The 19,351-nt window shown below is 38.3% G+C and overlaps 1 protein-coding gene across 3 annotated transcripts in view; it reads left to right on the top strand.

The window, feature by feature from the left end:
- Window positions 1-19,351, top strand: part of ELAVL4 (ELAV like RNA binding protein 4) — a 91,172-nt gene that overhangs the window by 33,663 nt on the left and 38,158 nt on the right. For 2 of the 3 annotated variants that reach the window (XM_015810913.1, XM_029283122.1), the window contains exon 2: window positions 4,689-4,929. In XM_015810913.1, coding sequence (XP_015666399.1) covers window positions 4,689-4,929 — 241 coding nt within the window. Of the gene's footprint in view, window positions 1-4,688; window positions 4,930-19,351 lie in introns of those variants that run through there. The other variant, XM_015810914.1, reaches the window with a different exon arrangement.

The following is a 19,351-nucleotide window of genomic DNA, read 5'->3' as shown; positions in this document are numbered from 1 at the left end:
GATCAGAGAGTTCCTTATGCAGCCATGCTGGTTTCTTTTGAGAGCTGTTATTTTTCCTCTTTGTTGGTATTGTGCTAGACTGGGCCTTTATTATCTCACTTTTCAAAATTTCCCAAGCCTCTTGAGTTGTTTTCCCCTGGAGGATTCTCATCCATGGAATCCTTCCCAAACCCTCTCTAAGTTTATTGAAATGAGCTCAATTGAGATTCATATAATACAGGTTTTGGAGAAGTAATCATGTTAGTCTTTTGAAAAATATGAGGTTCTTCAAAGAATTATGGTAATGTAGAAATGCTTTAAGGATTGTGTGTATGGATATGTCTAATGTAAGTTTTGAATTTTAAATGCATGACAAGCTTCTGACAGACACATGCCAATGGTTCTGGCTATTACTTTGCCATTCTGGTCCTAAGCAATCTTTAACTTTACATGTTGTGTTGTATGTCATAGGTATAAATTACAATATTTAAGAAACTTTACCCTTTTGAGTTGTATAAAGAACACTGTGATTTTAAAAGATATATATTCTTAAAAATAGTTTATAAGTCTTGTTACATTGTTTCTGAATCTTGTAAAAATCACTTTTTTATTCAACAGGTGAAGTTTAATTGTGTTAATTTAAGTTTAATTATGCAATATTGGCTTATATAGAAGTGCTATCTTAAGTTTTGCCAGATTAATTTTATAACTTTTTTTAATATGATAATTTCTCTGATAAATTGTGGGAGCACTATAGAGGCACTGTGTCTTGACTTCAGCAAATCATTTAATAGTCCCGTAACTTTTTCATTCGCAAATTAGTTAAATTTGGACTACAGAGGCTAGCATTTAAATGGATATATAGTTGAACTGAAAATCTTACATGAAAAGTGATCAACAGTTTTCTCATTAGGCTGGAGGAAATACTTAGTAGATTGCCATAAGGTTCAGCCTTGGATCCTACAGTTTTCAACATTTCTATAAATAACTTAAATAAGAGGTGGAAGGAATGCTTATCTATCAGCCTCCATCTTCCCTTGCTTGCTGTCAACTGTTAGCAATGGGGGGAAGTGGGGAGCCTTTCTGAGGGAGGTGTGCAGGTAGAGACAGTGGAAATTTTTCATGAAGCTTTACAATAGCCAGCTCGGACTTTGCTTATCTATTCAAGGTCATTTCATCTGGCTTCAGAAGGCAGAGACAGTGTGCCTAACTCAGAGACTTTCCCGAAATACCTTCTGGTTGATGATTGAACTTTGGTTGTAGCTACAAGGGGATGGGCCTAGGGCAGGGGTCGGCAACCTGAAAAAGTGAAAGAGCCACTTTGACCCGTTTACCTCAGAAAAAAAAACCTGGGAGCCGCAAAATGCGTGCATGCGTGCGTACGCGTGTGTGCACACGCAGGCGCAGAACAGGGAACTTGATTGAAGAGGCTGGATCAGCTTCATTTTCTTCCCTCCGAGGCCAGAACCCCCCAACGCCCCTCCCCACCTTGATCCAGAACCCCGAATCAGTCCCTTCCAGCAAGTTGCCAAGCCTCCCCTCCCTCCTCCTTCCCTGGCAGCTACTGTATTTAAATTTGCTTTTTCTTGGGTGGCTACAGAGCTTCCTTCATTTTCTTTCCTTCCTATCCCTCTTCTCTTCCCCTTCCCCCTGCCTTTCCTTCAATGCCCTTGCGCTGCGGTGTATTCTCCTTCCCCATACATGTTAAATTTTTTAAGTATGGGCAGCTCTGCCGTCCTGGCTTCTCCCCTCGGAGAAGACTGCTCTTCCCCCCACCCCGCGCTCTCCCTCTCTGGGACTTTCTTCTTTCTGCCTTTTGGCGCGAAGGTTCCCAGGGAGCGGAGGAGGAGGCTGACGGGGAGAAAGAGCTGCTGCGGCAAATCTTCCAAAGCGGCAGCAGACGGCTGCTCGGGCTCGCATATCAGCCTGCTGCGGGAGGCCAGAGTTCTGCCTCCGGAGGAAGGCAAAGGGACACAGCTGCTCGTTCGCCGCCCCAGCTGAGATTGCTGCCCGGCCCGGCAAGACATGTGGCCGGCTCGGCTTCCCAGGGAGCGATGCCCCTGCCAGCCGCCGCCCCAGCCATGACTGCCGCCCGGCCTGGCCTGGGGAGACACGTAGCCAGCTCAGCTGCCCAGGGACGGCACAGGGAGCGATGCCCCCACCGGCCACCACCCCCCGCCAGGACTGCCACCTGGACCGGCTCGGGGAGATGCGTGGCCGGCTCCGCTGCCCAGGGAGCAATGCTGGCGCCAACCACCGCCCCAGCCTGGACTGCCGTCCAGGGGGCAGCAAGAGGAAGAAGGGGAGGAGGAGGGCTAGAAAGCTGCCGCCGCTGGGACTGCGCTGCTCAGCCTTGCCCTCCGCCCATCCGATGTAGCCGCGGGGGCTGGTGCCGCGCGGGCCGCTGGCCCTGGCCACGATGCTGCAGCTGCTCTGCCAGACTGGCCCCTGCCAGCCCCTTCGCCGGGCCGGCTGCTTCCTCCCAGGCACCCCTCTTGCCCCGGCACCCACCCGAGAGGCAGCAGGAGGAAGAAGGGGGGGAGGAGGGTTGAGGAAGCCGCTGCCCCAGCTGGCACTCCATACTGCCCGGCCTTGCCCTCCGCCCATCCGATGTAGCTGCGACGGGCTGCAGCGGGGGCTGGTGCGGCGCGGGCCGCTGGCCCTGGCCACGATGCTGCGGCTGCTCTGCCAGACTGGCCCCTGCCAGCCCCTTTGCCGGCCCGGCTGCTTCCTCCCGGGCACCCCTCTTGCCCCGGCACCCGCCCAAGAGCCAGCAGGAGGAAGAAGGGGAGGAGGAGGGTTGAGGAAGCTGCTGCCACCGGCCCAGCTGGGACTCCACACTGCCCGGCCTCGCCCTCTGCCCATCCGATGTAGCTGCAGTTGGCCGCGGCGGGGGCTGGTGCCGCGGGGGCCGCTGGCCCTGGCCACAATGCTGCAGCTGCTCTGCCTGACCAGCCCCTCTGCCGGCCCGGATGGCCCCCACCGGTACCATCTTGCCCCGCCGCCCGCCCGAGCCGCCCGTGGGGCAGCAGGAGGAGGAGGGCAAGGAAGCAGGCCCCAGGAGGAGGCTCTCCTCTCCTACCATTGCTGCATCTCCCTCTTCCTTCACGGCAGCTGGGACTCCGGGCGCGCCTTCCCGGCTGGCGGGGCCAACGGTCACGCCGGCTGGGGATTGCAGGGGCTGCTCTCCCTTGGGCTGCGGTTTGTGGGAGGGCTGGCCCGCTCCCAGCGGGGATCCTGGGGCTTCCCCGTGCGGCTCCACGGCCACGTCCGCCTCGGACGGGGCCAGCCCAGGAAAGGGAATTTCTGGCGCGCTTCTCCCAGGGGGCGGGGCACACGGGCGCTCCGGAGCCGCAGGTGATGGCTCAAAGAGCCGCATGCGGCTCCGGAGCCGCGGGTTGCTGACCCATGGCCTAGGGTTTGTTTCAGTTTGATGCTTTGTGCAGTTTTGCTCCAGTTCTTGCCTGACTTCTGCCGTATTCAGTTCCACGGAGCCAAGGGTTTTTCTTTCCTAGGGATTGAACAGAGGCAGCCCTGATATTAGGCAAGATCTAGAGCAAAACCGTGCAAAGCATCACATTGAAACAAACCCTAGGGCAGCCCTGACATTTATCATATTTGTTGGTGACACAAAGTGGGTGGGATAACTAACATCCTGGAAGACAAATAAAATTTGATAATTACAGAAATGAACAAAGATGATCAAGGAACTACAAACAGATCTGTGAAGAGAGATTGAAGGACATGGGAACCTTTAGCCTTGAGAAGATTGAGTGGAGAGATGACAGCATTCTTCAAATTCTGAAAAGCTGTAGAAAATATATATCACTTCAGAGTGTAAAACACAAAATGATAGATTAAGTTACAGGATGTTAGCTTACCATTGGATGTTTGAAAGGAAATGCTTCTAACAGTAACAGCAATTCAGAAGTGGAATCAATTACCCAAAGAGATGCTAAGCCATCCCTCACTAGTGGTGTTTAAGCAGAGCAAAACAGCTATTGTTGAAATACTTTGATTTGGTTTTATGCACCAAACGGGGGTTGGATTTGATGGGTGAAATGTTGCCTTTCACTCTAAAACTTTGATTCTATGATTTGCAGTTTCAGTTCTATTTAATAAAGAATAAAAAAAAATCTTCGGTGGCCAAAATAGTTGAAGAATATAGGTGCTTTGTTCATGTAAATAAATGTCCTTGATAAGACAAAAAGTCTGTTGCTTCAAGCTCGTAATATCACAGTAATAGCTTTCTTAGTTTGAATGGCCCAAATAAACCTGTCACAATACTAGGTGTCACAGTAATTAAACAGCTAATGTACATTTACTTTTTCAGCTTTTTTCTCTTCATGGGACTCTTCCACTTAAATAGAACTGTAATTTTAATCACTGTTATTATACCTTGGATCATAGTTAAATTTGTACATTACAAATGCATCATGAAAAGAAAAATTAGCTTTGTATTAAAAAAACCAATAGGGAAAAAGAAGGGGAGATTGTATTTGTCTATGCGTCTTACTATGTGCTTTCTGCCAAAGACTAGCATGACCTACTTTATCACAATAGCAGAAGAACCAAGCTGATTTTTTTTTTGTTAACTCTCTTAAATTGGCCATGAATGCTACCTACTTGTTCACTTGTAAGTATGTTTTAAATAGCAACTGTATCTCTGAGGATTGAAGGGATGTTTTCCACCTTTTTTTTCTGCATAGATAATTAGCACCATGGAGCCTCAGGTGTCAAATGGCCCTACATCCAATACAACCAATGGTCCTGCCAGCAACAGCCGAAATTGCCCTTCCCCTATGCAGACAGGGGCAGCTACAGATGACAGCAAAACCAACCTCATAGTCAACTACTTACCCCAGAACATGACCCAAGAAGAGTTCAGGAGCCTTTTTGGGAGCATTGGTGAAATAGAATCCTGCAAGCTTGTAAGAGATAAAATTACAGGTACGTGTATTTATTTTTTTGCTTGCTTACCTCTGTTACAATATACTCCTGTAAGATGGTTAACAGTACATGAAAATGTTACCAAATCATATTTTACAACATAGAGATTTTGTGCCTAGCATTCCTTATTACCCTCTCATTTGTACAAACTTCAGTGATGTGCTGAATATCATTTAGAATAAATATAAAAAGTGAAAGTGCTCTGGAGGAACTTTTTGCTTTATGTGAAACTCTAGAATTGAATGAAACTATATTATCCAGGTAAGCAGACAGGTTGTACAATAATAGATATATAATGGGAAAGGTTCTATTTTCAGTAGATGCTAACTGCGAGCACTATATTGTGTAGGCTAGGTGGAGAATTTGTACCCCATAAAACCAAAACCATATGGCTTTAATTTGAAGAAACAACTATAAATTTGCAAACACCAACTAGTTTATCCAATGTTTTCCAGTGAAGTCATTATTTCATCTCATTTTTTAAATGTTAGTATCATTTTATTTTTTTCTCTCCCCTCTTTGACTTCATTCTACTCATAATCTTTTACTTCAGATATTTGTGTAATAAGAAATGTTGTGGATCCTTTATGGATTGTCATAATTAAGAATTATTGGATAAAGATGTGATATTGTCATTTTGCTTTTCTTAGGCTTCACCATATCAAAGGTTATTCTGTTTTAATATGTTTAAGTTTTAATATGTTGCCAAATTACTTATAGGAGAAATCCCAAAATTCCCCAGAATTCATAAAATAGTCACCAAACCTTTTTGATTACTGTTTATTTATTTCTCAGTAATCATAATTGACAATAGTAACATGTGCAATGAACTTGTCACATGAACTGTGACATTTTTATATCTAGAAAGTATAAGAGCTCTCTTAGATGAGCAATTATAGAATTAATGATTTGGTGAGATGAGCAATGATAGAATTAATGATTTGGTGGGAGAGTAAGGAGAATGTCAGGTATCAGTAAAAATGCCGATAAACTTGGATAATTCAGAAAGGGGTTTTGTGAAAAGAAGATGTTGTAGGGAAAATGTGCTTAGCTCTGGCTTCGTGCGTAGGAAAACAAAGGCACTTGGAGTTAGAAATATTATTTGAAGGCACTGTGTTGGAACTGAAATTGAACAAAGGTTACTTGTCAAGCACAGGAAATAAGGAGTCCAGACAGTTCAGATGAATACAGGCTTATTGTATGCTAATGTTCTCTACAAAATCTGAACTATTAGTGGTCAAAGCAAATAGGTGGCAGATCAGAATCAACAGAATTCAAGATGGGTTGGACTTCGATTACTTGTGGGTATGAAGGGATTTGAATCTGATGATTGATGAAAAAATACTAATACTAATAATGGTCACTGAGGTGAATCTGACAAAACAATATCAGTATTTTTATAAATCAGTTCAAATTTGGTAGAAAAAAAACATGGTAAAGAAAGTTGACACAAATAAATATAAGGGACAGTTGAAGAGAAAGGACACTGAACCAAATAAAATTGAGGATGATTTGAGGATGGATTGCAAGTTATAAAATCCACTAAGTTTCCTTAATAATGTATTATTTATTACTTGACTTACACCTACAGTGATCAAATATTTCTTATTATAAAGGACAGTTCTTTATTTCGGAAAGGTGACCTTTAGATTTATGTATTTTTTTGTTCATTTTGTTCTTGAATTTTCTTTTGTAAAACAGCGTTATAAACACAAACAAAATTTTATGAATCTTTGTCAGAGATGTCCCTTTTTTAGGTTGCCCTTTAATTTTTCCAAGAAAATACGGTCACTTTCAGACATGTGAAATTTTGTCAGTATAACTTTACAATAAAGTACAATTAATTCATCTGGTTATGATTCCTATCTGGTTTACCCTGCAAGGCTGACATCAATCTTGCATGTCTGAAAATACAATTATCCCCCATCCCCCCTAGGGAGGGTCTTTTCTGACACACTTCATTCTAGACAGATCCATTTAGCTTCCATCTGACCCTATTCCAGAAATCTTTAATTTCCCAGGCCTTGGGATAAAGTATTATGGAACTCTGCATTGTATAGTAGTTTGTCTGGACTTTTAGATTCTTTTTTATTAGTTTTCTATTTTCAGTGTAATCTGCCTAAAGTTATTCTGGAATCAGGCAGATTCTAAACTAGACAGACACAGTCAGTCAAGATGTGGATAACAATTTCTGGAAATTACATTTCCTGCCACTGCTACTATCCCTCAGTACCTTTTTCTTGACTTTTCAGCTCTCTAATAATCTTTTCATTCTCTTTCTGGGTGTGTGTTATATTTTCTGTTTCATTTTTTTCTATGTCTCCTGCCTATTTTGTCTCCTTTAACACCGTTTCTTCCTCTCTCTGATTTCCTCATTTGTTAACCCAACATCCCGCCCAACATTTCTACCATTTTCTCACTATGGTGTTTCTCTGCCTCTCTTCATCAGTCCTGCCCTCCTTTTTCATCCTCACAAAATCTCTAGTGACATTTTGTCTGCCTGCAAAGTAGAGCAGCCTACAGAAAACATCTGCCTTCCCACACAACTTTTTTCTAGAGCATCTCCTTAGAGGTGTTTTGTTGTTGCTGGTTTTTCTTTTCCACATCTCATAGTTTGGAATTTGGGTTTTTCTTCAGAGAGAGAGAAAACAAGGATTGTGGACTGTAAATTCGGTGTGCAGCTACTGGGTTTCTTACTTGCATGATCAATCAAAAAAAGGAACAAATCCCAGGATTTTACATAGAGAATAAAAATACAGGAGGTTCCTAAATTATTTCCTGGTTACGTTTTTAAAACTTTTTGTTCTACCTTCATAAAATGGGAAAGTTTAAACTTCCTTTTTTCAAGTGTGCTAGGCATAGGGAAAATAAGATGTTTTTATTGTAGGTGGAAGAAGAGCGGGCATTTCCTTGATTACTGATTTTTCATCCCACTGTTAGATGTCTATTTTCATTCCCTTACCTGATTTCAGTACCCCTTTTCACTTCTCATTTTTGAGAAAGTGAGGATACAAACAGTATTCATGTGTGTGACAGAGAGCATGTATGTTCTGTATCTCAAACGAGCATTTTATGTAAAAGAAAAGGAAGGAAGAGACAAATAACAATCTTTTGATATCTTTTATCTGGGAGGGGATTGGAAATTACATTTTAAAGATCAATTTTATATAATGAATTACATAGTTGATCCTACTCATTTATTTGATTGTATTGCTGAGAGTTTATAGACTTGAATGTTTCTATTTTCCAGTTTGGTATAATTTTTCAAAGAAGTTGCTTGTGGCCATGTCTACCTTTGTGGCCTAGATCTGTATACTCTTGGGATCCAATTTATCCACTTTTGGAGTGGCTTTTAGTGTAATGAAACTTGTGCACCCTGCTGTGCATAGTTCTATGGCTCAATTTGTTCTTATGCTTTAAAAGGATATCTGAAATGTCAAGATTGTAATTGGTACTTTGCAGGAAGAAACTGGCTTTTATTATCAGACTACAGGTCCATCAAATCCACTGCTGCTTGCATTGACTAACAGCAATTTTTAGAGCATCATGTATTATAGCTTTCTTAAGCTACATCTAGAGATGCCAGTGATTGTACATCAGATCTTTCCCATGCAATATTTGTATGAATCACAACTAATATAAAATATAGAACATGCCAAGTAGAATCTGTTTATTTATGTAATTTGAATATGTATTTATTCAACAAACTTAGATAGCTGCTCATCTACCAGAAGGAATTCTGGGAGGTAAATGGGATAACAATACAATGGAATAAAAACAAAAAAGAACATTACTTTTCCTGAGAGTAAGCTGTCCAGAGGTATTGGAACTCATTGGGCCAATGCATCTAGGTAATCAAAAGCCTCTGAGAAACCAACATAAGGTTGGAATTGATGTATAGGATAAATCAGAATGCAGTTGATTACCTATTCTATTAAATTTGAAAAAGTTAGGCTCTGGGAAATTTTGCAATAATTTCATTGGCAGAGATTTGAGCTTGTTGTGGCCTTTGATTCAGCCAAATATTAGAGATTTCTGGGTGGGGATAAGGACAGATGTTCTTTCAGTAGCCATGTACATTGTCAGATAAGGGTAGCCATGTGCTGTTCTATTTTACATTTTCTCCCTTTTTGCTTCTTATTATAAAGTACAATACAACTTGGCTACTAATTCTTTAAAATTAGAACATGCGATGTCTGAAGAACAATGATATAAGATCATTTACTGTCATTTCCATGGAAAAGTAACAATCCAGTTTTAAGGTATGAACCTGCTATGCAAATTATACTTCCTTACATTTTACTAATGTAATTTTTAAAAAGCACATTTAGCTACGGTACTTAGTTCAATAGTGACAACACATCTCAGTGAAAGAATTGCTCTTTTTATAAGACTGTCACAATTTTTTTTTAATCCCATAAATGCCTATGAAATTGGAGAGGGAAAATAGAAAATTCACACCAGACCTGAATAATAGGACTGTGATATTTGTAATCCCAATCCTTTCTCAGTACCTACCAGCAACTGAATAACTATAGTTATGTTGGGGATCACCTTCTACCTGTCCTCAGATACATCTTGCTTTCTGGTCTGCTATGAATGTATAAGGAAATTCACTTATTAGGCACCTTCTGACAGTAATACTATCTGACAGTAATACTCAAATAGTAGTGAAATATGTCAGGTTGTATTCATAGCAGTGTTGCAGCTTGTTGCTTGCTTAAAAGGAAGAGCATTACCTTAGTTCCAAACAGCTTTAAACTATCTTAGGTATAGGTTGGAGATGAGATGAAGGCAATATCATGAACAGATAGATTCCCAGTGCATGTTCATGTTGTGATTAGGAATAAGTGGGGAAAGATCCTTAATCAGTATAATATGGCTTCATGTAATACACAGTATATGTTCTATTTTATAGATGCTGAACAAGTCAATTTTCTTGGGGACATTCCATTGTTTTTTTTCCTTGCATCAAAATAAAAAACTTGGAATCACTTTGTTATATCAGAATGGCTATGTATGTTCACCATGAGGACATATATGAAACATTTACTGATACAATTGTTTGTATTTGTTGCTCAGATCAAGCACTAACATGATATCAGTATTGCTAGTCTGCAAAGAAAGTACTTTAGTTTTAATAATTCCTAATTTACAAATTAATTTGATGAGAAATTCAGAGATATTGTTAAATTTATAAAATCTATTTGAATAGTCTATATTCAAAATGGTACTGTATTTCAAATATTTGCAGAACTAATTATAAATACAGCTGAAATACCAAAACTGGAATGTTGTCAGTAAACAGTCTTTTAAGAAGTTGACTCATAATGGTGCTTTTGCTTTAAAATAATATAAATTTAACAAAATACAGTTATATTATTCATGTAAAAATGAAATTTTGATAATATCAAGCCACTTTGACTGGAAATGGCAGGTTATGAGATACTTTTAGCTTAGATTTCAGAATTGAACTTGTAAATTTCAATTTTACAAATTATAAATTTCCATTTAAATTTTGAAGAGCAGATAGAAAATGTTGATGCTGTACATCAGACAAATTGTAGTTATGGTAGAGGACCAGTAATATTAAAATGTCTTAATTCCAGAATGTAGGATAAAGAAAAAAAGTGAAGACAGTAGAAAGATATTTTGCAGGCATGCTTAATAAAATTAGCAATTCTAGTTGTAAATGTTTTTCTTAAATTTTTCATTTACACTTCTTAATTAATACTCACATTTCAAATTAACAGTGAAACTGCTCCCAGCTGCATCATTCCATAGCTACAGTGTACAGTGTACTTTGTCCAGTTATATAGTTGTGGATTAAATCTGCTTTCCTTCAAATAACAACAAAAAATAAAATTGTAGCTAAGGAATGATATGAAATAGAAAAGTGACAATGTCTGAAGAAGGCATCATAATTCTAAACTGGAGTCTGGAACCAATGACTTTAAATTACATTATTTTAAAAGTTATTTTTCCCATTTCAATTCTAATCTTTTCTCTCAGCTGCCCATAGGAATTCAAAGGATTGCAAAGTTATCTAGAGAGCATCAGGCAATGAAAGACTGTTCTGGGCAAGCAAGGGAAATTTTTGAGATTGTTCTGTTTAATATATTAATAAATTATTATTTAGGTAGCCTAGTTTCTAATGATAATACATTAATCAGGAATATTTAAAAATACACTACAAAGAATGCTAAAGAAATGCCTTCAAACTGGGTAAATCTGCCAGAAAATACATTGAAAATGTTAACTCCAGTATCAATAAGTAGAACTCAAGACAGCTTTGGCAGTTAAGTAAAGATCTTAGGGTCATAGTGGTTAGATCAATGAAATATTTATTCATATATGCTGTACTAGGTGTAAAAGAACAAATTCCATATTTAATGTTAGTAGGATATTGAAAATAAGATCACCTCACAGGAGAGGTGCAACTACTGAGATCCAAAGCAAAAAAAGTGCTTTGTAGAGCTTATGGGGAGACTTTCTGCTCTTGCTATCACTATCCAAAAAAAGCCATGCATTTTCCCGGGCTCATACATATTTGAATTAATAGAGCAAGAACAAGATGTAACTAAACACTTGCTTTCCTGGGACCACACAGCTGTCAAACAAGTTCAGAATAAGGTACAGCTTTCTAAAAAAAAAATGCTGACACATATATCAAACACGTCTTTCATCAGCAACTTTTCTGCTTGGGATCTCAGTATTCACATATCATTAGTCCTTGCACTAATAAAAGTTGCAGTCATTGGAATCTTATGTACATACAGGTCTGATTGCTTTATATTTGATCATAAAGGTTTATCTCCCATATTTTAGGTACCCATTAAAATTACCTTACATAAAACTTTTTTTACATAAAATAAAAACATAATGAATGGTTATTTACAGCTTTCCACTTAGATTTAGCGTTACCACTACCTTTGTTCTCAATCGCCTAAATTTATATTTTTTCTTGTCTTACATAGCCTGTAATTTGCACTTAGGGCCTTTGCTATGCTAGTGATTATAATAATTTGGGTGAGCTGCTTCAGTGGCAATGTTTGTCAGAGCAGCTGATTAGAAGTATAAATAAAAATGGAAATAATTGAATATTAACTGCAAAAAATAATTTAAAAAATTAAATAATAGTTGAATTTGAAAAGTCCCAGTTTTCACAAAAATATCCATCCTGTTAATATCATACCTGATTTCTGCACCTTTGAAAATAGATAATCTTATTCCAATTTTAAAAGCAATCGAAATGCTAAGGTAGTTTCTTTACCTTAGCATCTCTTCTTGGCAAAGTAGTAGAAAGTATTACTAAAGAGAAAATACATGATAGAATGAGCTTTGCTGAAAAGGAACAAAAGTACTTCTGCAAAGTTTACTCTTCTCCTATTGACAAGGATGTTAACACATACTGTATATTTGGACTCCAAAAAAGCCTGTCACCAAAGGCTCCTAAACAAACTCACCTGCATTGGATAATAGATCTTTTCATGGAAATTGCAGCTGTAACAGAAGCAACAAACAATCAGTTCTCACACTGGGGAAAAGTACATATTGGGTTACTCCAGGGAGTAGTGTTGGGACTGGTGTTTTTTAAATTGAATATAATTTGTAGTTAGGACTGAGCAGTGCAGTATAATATGTGGTTTGCCAGTGATACCAGGATTGTGAAATTCTCTAAAAGGCTAATGCTAAATTGGCTGAATGGGTTTCAAAACGCCAAATGCAAAATCTCATAATATGTTGCATGCTGGCACAAAAAATCCAAACTTTAATTGGATGGGATCTGAATTGACAGTGATGTTTGAAAATGGATTTTTGGCATTATAGAGATAATTTGATTGAAATGTTGAGCCAATGTGGAATTCCTATAAAAAGGAACACTTTTTGGAATGGTTGTGGGGTTACTGCAATATAATAAAAATCTCTTAAAACAAATCTGGATGAGGCCAGACTTATAATTTCACCATAGATTTGCTTGAGGCAGTGATAATGAACCTGACACATGTCAAGAGTGACATACCATGATATTTTGGGTAAGCCACTAGAATGGGTGTGCTCTCACACAATCTCTGGAGCAACTGAAAATTGTGCAAGAACAGGATGTGCTTTGGCAGCGTTTTCAGAGGCTGCAGAGCCGCAGAAGAGCATTCTTCGAAAGCGCTTCAAGAATTAAGGCCTCATATGATCCAGGTAGGCCGTAGGGACCTCTCTCAGGTAGGCCGCAGATCTGCACCATAGGATATGCAGCAGATCCTGGGGAGCTCTGGGGAATGGCACCAGGCAGCCTTTTTCAGTGGCAGCAATGGCGCTAGGGCTAAAGTCAAAGTCTAGGCCTCTATTTCAGGCCCAGCTTCAGTGCTGCTACCAAATGCCGCAGATCATGGGGGGGAGACAGAATTGTTTCTGTTTTGTTCGGAGGAGACATGCCAGAAAACTCAACTTAGACAATTTCCAAATTTTTGACACACCAAGCCCAAAAGATTCGCCATCACTGCTTTAAGGGCATTATATTATATTGCACCTGTTTCTCTAGCAATTCCAATAATTTCCTCTTGCATTATTATTTACAGTTCTGCTAATTGACCTTCAGGATATTGGAACCTAGGTTTGGTACAGAAAAGGCAATGAAAAGACTGGAGCAGTGCCTCGGCAAAGAAAGACAAAGCTCTTTAGCTTGGAAGAATGATAGATAGCAGGAAACATGATGGAAACATATCAACTCCTTATCTCATGATGTTAGAACTTTAGAATTTTTTTTTAACAGGAGGCAGGACAGGAGCATAGAGATTCAGTGGCTGCTAATGCTGTTTACTATATCTTCTGAATCATAAAGTAGCATGCCTTATTGTTTCTGGGAAATAACATTAGAAAAGGACTACCATTTTCTAGACTAGGTTTGTGAGCTTCCCAATAAATCATCATTTGGTGAAACACAATGGGACGCTGATGGTTTTATGGTTCTTTTATGCTTTATTGTCCTCTTGTGAGCTCCTCAGGGTTATTATATACAAGAAGGATGGCTATATGAGCTTTTTAAAACAAATAACTAAAGAAAAGCTTGGATTGGATATGCCTATGGTTTTATTTGGCATTTAAGGATCCAGGTGAGAAACCAGGAGAACATGAATTCTAGTTTTATTTTAAATAAGCCAATGAGGCCAGTTGCACTCTCTTATCCCTAGGAAGAAGGCAATGGCAGACCTAAAATTGCTGCCAGGAAGATTGCTTGGACTTGTTAATGTAGTCACCAGGAGTCAGTACTAATTTAAAACACTGGGGAGGTGGGGATTGTTATTTAAGTATTTAATATTTTAAGCCATCTATGACAACTTAGCGCTACTGATCTAGCAATTAACGCTATTATAAAATATAATCCACATCAAACTCCCTTCCATTTCTGAGAAATCAGTACTTTTTTCCCCAAGCACAATTGCCACTTAATGGCTAAACATTTTCGAATGCAGCACTTACCCTCTAATATTGTTTACAATATTATCTAGTGCCTCTCATAATACATTGTGTTCCAGTTAAGCGAAAAGTAAATGCAATTAGAAAGATTTCCCCCCTCCCATTGGTGTTGCAGTATGAGCATGTCCCACTGTAACACTGCAGTTGCAGTAGAGCCAGAAAGTTGCCTTTTTTCAGATAGAAAAGTTGTCTTTTCAGATAGATATTGTAGGTAGATATTTTTAAGGTCCTGGGACCAGAGGTTTGTTCTTCCAACCTTTCGGACTCGTGCTAGAGCCCCATCCTCAGGAAACTTCTCAATCTCCAGGATTGTGCACTGAATCCTGCAGCATTATCCTGGGACATGTATATTTGCCTTCATTCACAAGATATTTTTCAAAGATAATTATTTGAGAACTAGTTTTATTTAATAATTAAACTGGGCTAGAAACCAGGAAATTGAGTTCTAGTTCTTCATGAAAACCAGCTCAACCCACAATATTGGACTGTTGTTGTGAGGTAAATACCGTGTTTCCCCAAAGACCTATCTCGAAAATAAACCCTGGTTGATTTTTGGGGGTGAGCCTAATATAAGCCCTACCTCCAAAATAAGCCCTAGTTTTGGGGCAAGGCGCATGCCTAAAAATCAAGCTAGGGCAGGCTGGGGGGAATGGAGCTTATTGTTGCAGCCAGGCCTCCCATGCCTCGCCGGCCCACTTCTTCTGCTACCGAAGGAGTAGCAGATTCAATCCGTAGCTCGGCTCTTGGCTGCACAGGCCTTCCAGAAAGGCCTCTGATGTCAAAAAGCAGGCCCGAGCTCTAATCTCAGCTGCAGAATGAAGCGGCTCCTTTGGCCGCAGAAGAAGTGGACCGACTGGGCGGGGCTGTCAGTGCGCTGCCGTGAGGTGAGTGGAAAACACACACACACACACACACACCGAAAATAAGACCTGGTGCCTCTTTTGGAGGCAAAAAAAATAAAAATAAGACCGAGTTTTATTTTTAGGGAAACACAGTATGAGAAGGAAACACTACTTACAGCACCATGAGTTGTAGCAAAAAAAGGATAGGATATAAATTTGATTAATACTCTGGTTTCTCTTCAAATTGATGAATCTAATGAATTAAATAAATGCACAATTTTTCAATAAGCAAAAATGCATGTTACTATATGCAGGCAGTAAACTGTAGGTTTAATAATGTTACTGTCTCAGTAACTTTACTTTTCAAATTATCATAGCTGTGTCTGCTTTTAGAGTTCCAGCACATACATATAAAATGCTACTGGAATGAAAGTTTGTAAGATTTTGTAATTATTTCCTACTACTCTTTTGTTTAGGTACAGGATAAAATATAACCTTACAGGAAAAAGCAACTACGAATTTCTTTCTTGTAGATTCCACTCACCCCTGTTAAAGAAAATTATGCAAAGCAGGATTTAGCTATAAATCCATTCCCACCATTGGATATTAACAGTATTCAGTGTTGCTATATTTAGAGAAACTTAATTTGAAAATGCAAGGAAATTTCTGTCACTGAAAAAGCTACCACAAAACTAGGTTGGGAAAAACAATATAAAGCGTGAAATGGTGCACTTTGGGAGAATGCATCATATACTGTACCATTGAACTAGTTATCCCAATGCAGAAATAAAACACTAGTGTACCTTCCTCTGGAAAAGATAGGCAAAAGGAAAGACATGCAGAATTTGAATTCTTATTATTTCAAATGTAGCTCATTTGGAATTTTCTCTGAAATGTTCTTTTAATATTACTCCTAGCTTAATTTTACATTTATCCTGAGTTTTGAGTAAATAGGACCATATTTGTTGTGCATCACCTAGTGAGATGGACAGCTATATAGATTTGATAAATATACGCAAAAATAATCATTGCAATGTTAATTAATTTCATCAAAAATTTCTCATTAAGTTCATACAATATTTCTGATGGTGCTTCAGAGATTATTCTGTATCTTTATGTTGAAAGAAGCACAACATTGTGTAACAGTCTTCGTTAACCTGTTCCTTTTCAAGCTTCTTTAGTTTTAGGGGTAATTTTTAGTCCTCTGCCACAAAGAGATAGATAAATCAAAGTATTAATAAGCAGGTAACATTTCATTTCATTTCATTTAGCAGCAATTTGAGGGAAGCAGCAGTATTTATTTTTGTGCATGTTCCGCTTAATGCTTAATATTTTTTTGAACTGCCGACATATAATACTAGGCATATGACATATTAGATAGATTTGGAGCAGATAGGTAGATCTGTTATACATCTTTTTTCCTTTCAAACTAATTGCAAGTTGCAATAATCACTTATCTCTTCACAGTTTTTAATGTATATTTTCCTCTTTATTTTTTTTTAGTCAGCTTGGAGTATTACTTTCATTTGCTTACACTTCCATTTTTTGGCTTATTTCCTTTTGGCACTTTCTTTACTTAAATTGAAGTATCCACACCATTCAGAATATTGGTCACAGTTTTGTCTTTTTGAGAGTCTGATGCTGTTTTTCTCTGCAGTATAACAATATATTCTATAGAAAATTTTAAAGAGTACTGTAAGTGGAAAAAGTGATCACTCAAATATCACTAACTGACTTTGTTTCCCTGGTAGCTCACATATAGTCATTGAACTGTTATTCATTCTTTTTGTTTTTAGAAAGTATTGTGATTTGATGTAAATGAGAAGGATTAAAAGCTGCTTTTTGTTGAATAGATGGTTATTCTTAACAATATCTTCTCAGGGATAGGTAGAACATGGAAATTTAAATTACGTACAGATCAGTCACACATCATATGCCATTTATAATGCCCAGTAAACTTTTTGTAAATAAGACTTGTACAATAAATATATTCTAAAATTACAAGTATTCACTTTTCTCTTGGAAGTAATTAAATACAAACCTCATTGCATACCTGATGCATATTTTAAAAAAATGGCAGGAGGTGTTACAGACACACTTCGGCTTCTTTGGGAGGAAATGTTTGTAAATGTTCAGTGAAGTAATATTGAATTAGCTAAGTCTTGATTACGGAGAATTGTGAACTGTGACGTTCACAAATATTCTGGCAAGTTTAAGTATCTACAGAGTTCTTCCCTGTTACCACAAATCTGGATATTATACTAAATGTATTTTAAGATTTTAATGTAAAGGTAGTTTCTAAACAGAATTTAATGTTGGAGTGTGTGGATGTGGATTTGGACTACAACGCATAGGGGTTTAACCCTTCCTCCTTCTGCCCCCACAGCTCCAATTTACGTTGGGAAGGAAGTTCCCATTGGTGCCATGGAACCTTCCCATCTGAGTCAAATTGCAACCACAAGGTAGGGGGATTTTTATAAAAGCCCTAGCAGTGGGGAGGAAAGATCCCTGCATATGCTACTTTATTGATCTTCATCCCCTGGTGGCAGTTGCTGTTTAGAACTACACTTACACTAAGATACGTGCAATGTAAAACTAATCAAAGATGCCATTGACTGTCAGAAGAGAGGCCAGGAATATGGCACTAGTTGAATATGTATATTAACAAGTTATCTAAAACAGCCCTTACGTCTTGCAGGGTTGAGCGTTTTTGTTACCAGAAGTCATCATTATAAAATAAGAAAGAAGGGATGCAACCCAAATAGCATTCATGACTAATACTGAAGATCTGACAGTTGAAAACTTATCTGGCATTCTATCCCTATATTTTTAAAAAACGTTTTGAGCAAGCATTCCAATAAGAAAATGTCTTTATGTTTTATATGTATGAACCCCAATCATTCCATCTGCTACCATGTATCTTGCAGATGAGTAGCAGAATCAATAATTTCTAACTAGAATAAATAAATATTTATTTTCAGCTTAGATTCCAGTAATTTTCTTTCTCTCATTTATCCTAACAACTTTTAGGGAATATACCTATAATGGAAACATAGATGCATGTAAGAAAATATAATTGCTGCAAAAAAATAAGTACAAGGGAAACATTCTGTATAATGTGCCTATAGAAAGGAATATTTGCAAAGAATAAAGAGAAAAAGGAGCCATTAGATTAAAAGAAACAAAACACAAAGCATTTGGGTGAAAATAAAACATTATTTTGGAAGTAGGTAAAAAGGTCTAAAGAAATTCTCTAAGCAAAGTAAATGAAATAAAACTGATGACATTAATAGGAAGAAAATAATGTGAGAAAATGCTAGAAGAGATATTTTAAAGATTTGTATGGGAATTATCATGATATATTAGTAAACAAAGAAAAACAATGGAAAGAAGTGACAGATATGAATATGTTGAAATGGTAGGGCTACAGGTGTCACAGAAGAATTTTTAAATATGTCTACTTATGGAGTAGCTGCCTGACTTGGATGTGTACCTGTGCCTCACAGTTGGAAGAATATTGTGTATTCCCTGATACAGGGAGGAAAATAACAAGTATAAGTATCAAAATTACAGTGGGATTAGACTGTTATGTGTGCCTGGAAAGAGTTTTGGTAGAATTCAGATTGAAAGAAGGTAACAGTGACTAAAATCTCAGTTGAGAATTTATGCTGGGTAATCAAGTCAGATTTTTGTTCTTTAAAAGATCACTGAAAAATGTATGGATGTGCAAAAGAAAGTTTGCTATACATTTGTTAATTTAGAAAAAAACATTGTCAAATGACCTGACTTGAATTATGAAATGGATCTGTATAAGTGTAATGTTTAGGAGCTGATTGCTGAATTAATAATTGTTATATAAAATACAGCTTACATGAGAATGAATGGTTTGCTTTGCATGTATGTGATGAGTGTTTAATGTATATATGGGAAAATACATCAAGAATTCTTCTGGAGAGGGAGGTTTGTTAAGCAGAATCCTGAATGTGTATGTAGTGCTGTATACAGTCAATGCTGGTATTGTGAGATGAGAATCCAAATTATTTTCATGTTAGATTATATAATACCGTGAGAGATATGCATCTGAAAGTTAATACATCAAACCAAGATTG

The sequence above is a fragment of the Protobothrops mucrosquamatus genome, unplaced genomic scaffold (assembly GCF_001527695.2).
Source record: "Protobothrops mucrosquamatus isolate PMUCROS unplaced genomic scaffold, P.Mucros_1.0 scaffold24, whole genome shotgun sequence".
In the NCBI taxonomy this organism is placed as follows: domain Eukaryota; kingdom Metazoa; phylum Chordata; class Lepidosauria; order Squamata; family Viperidae; genus Protobothrops; species Protobothrops mucrosquamatus.
This window is presented reverse-complemented; position numbering and strand designations above follow the sequence as displayed.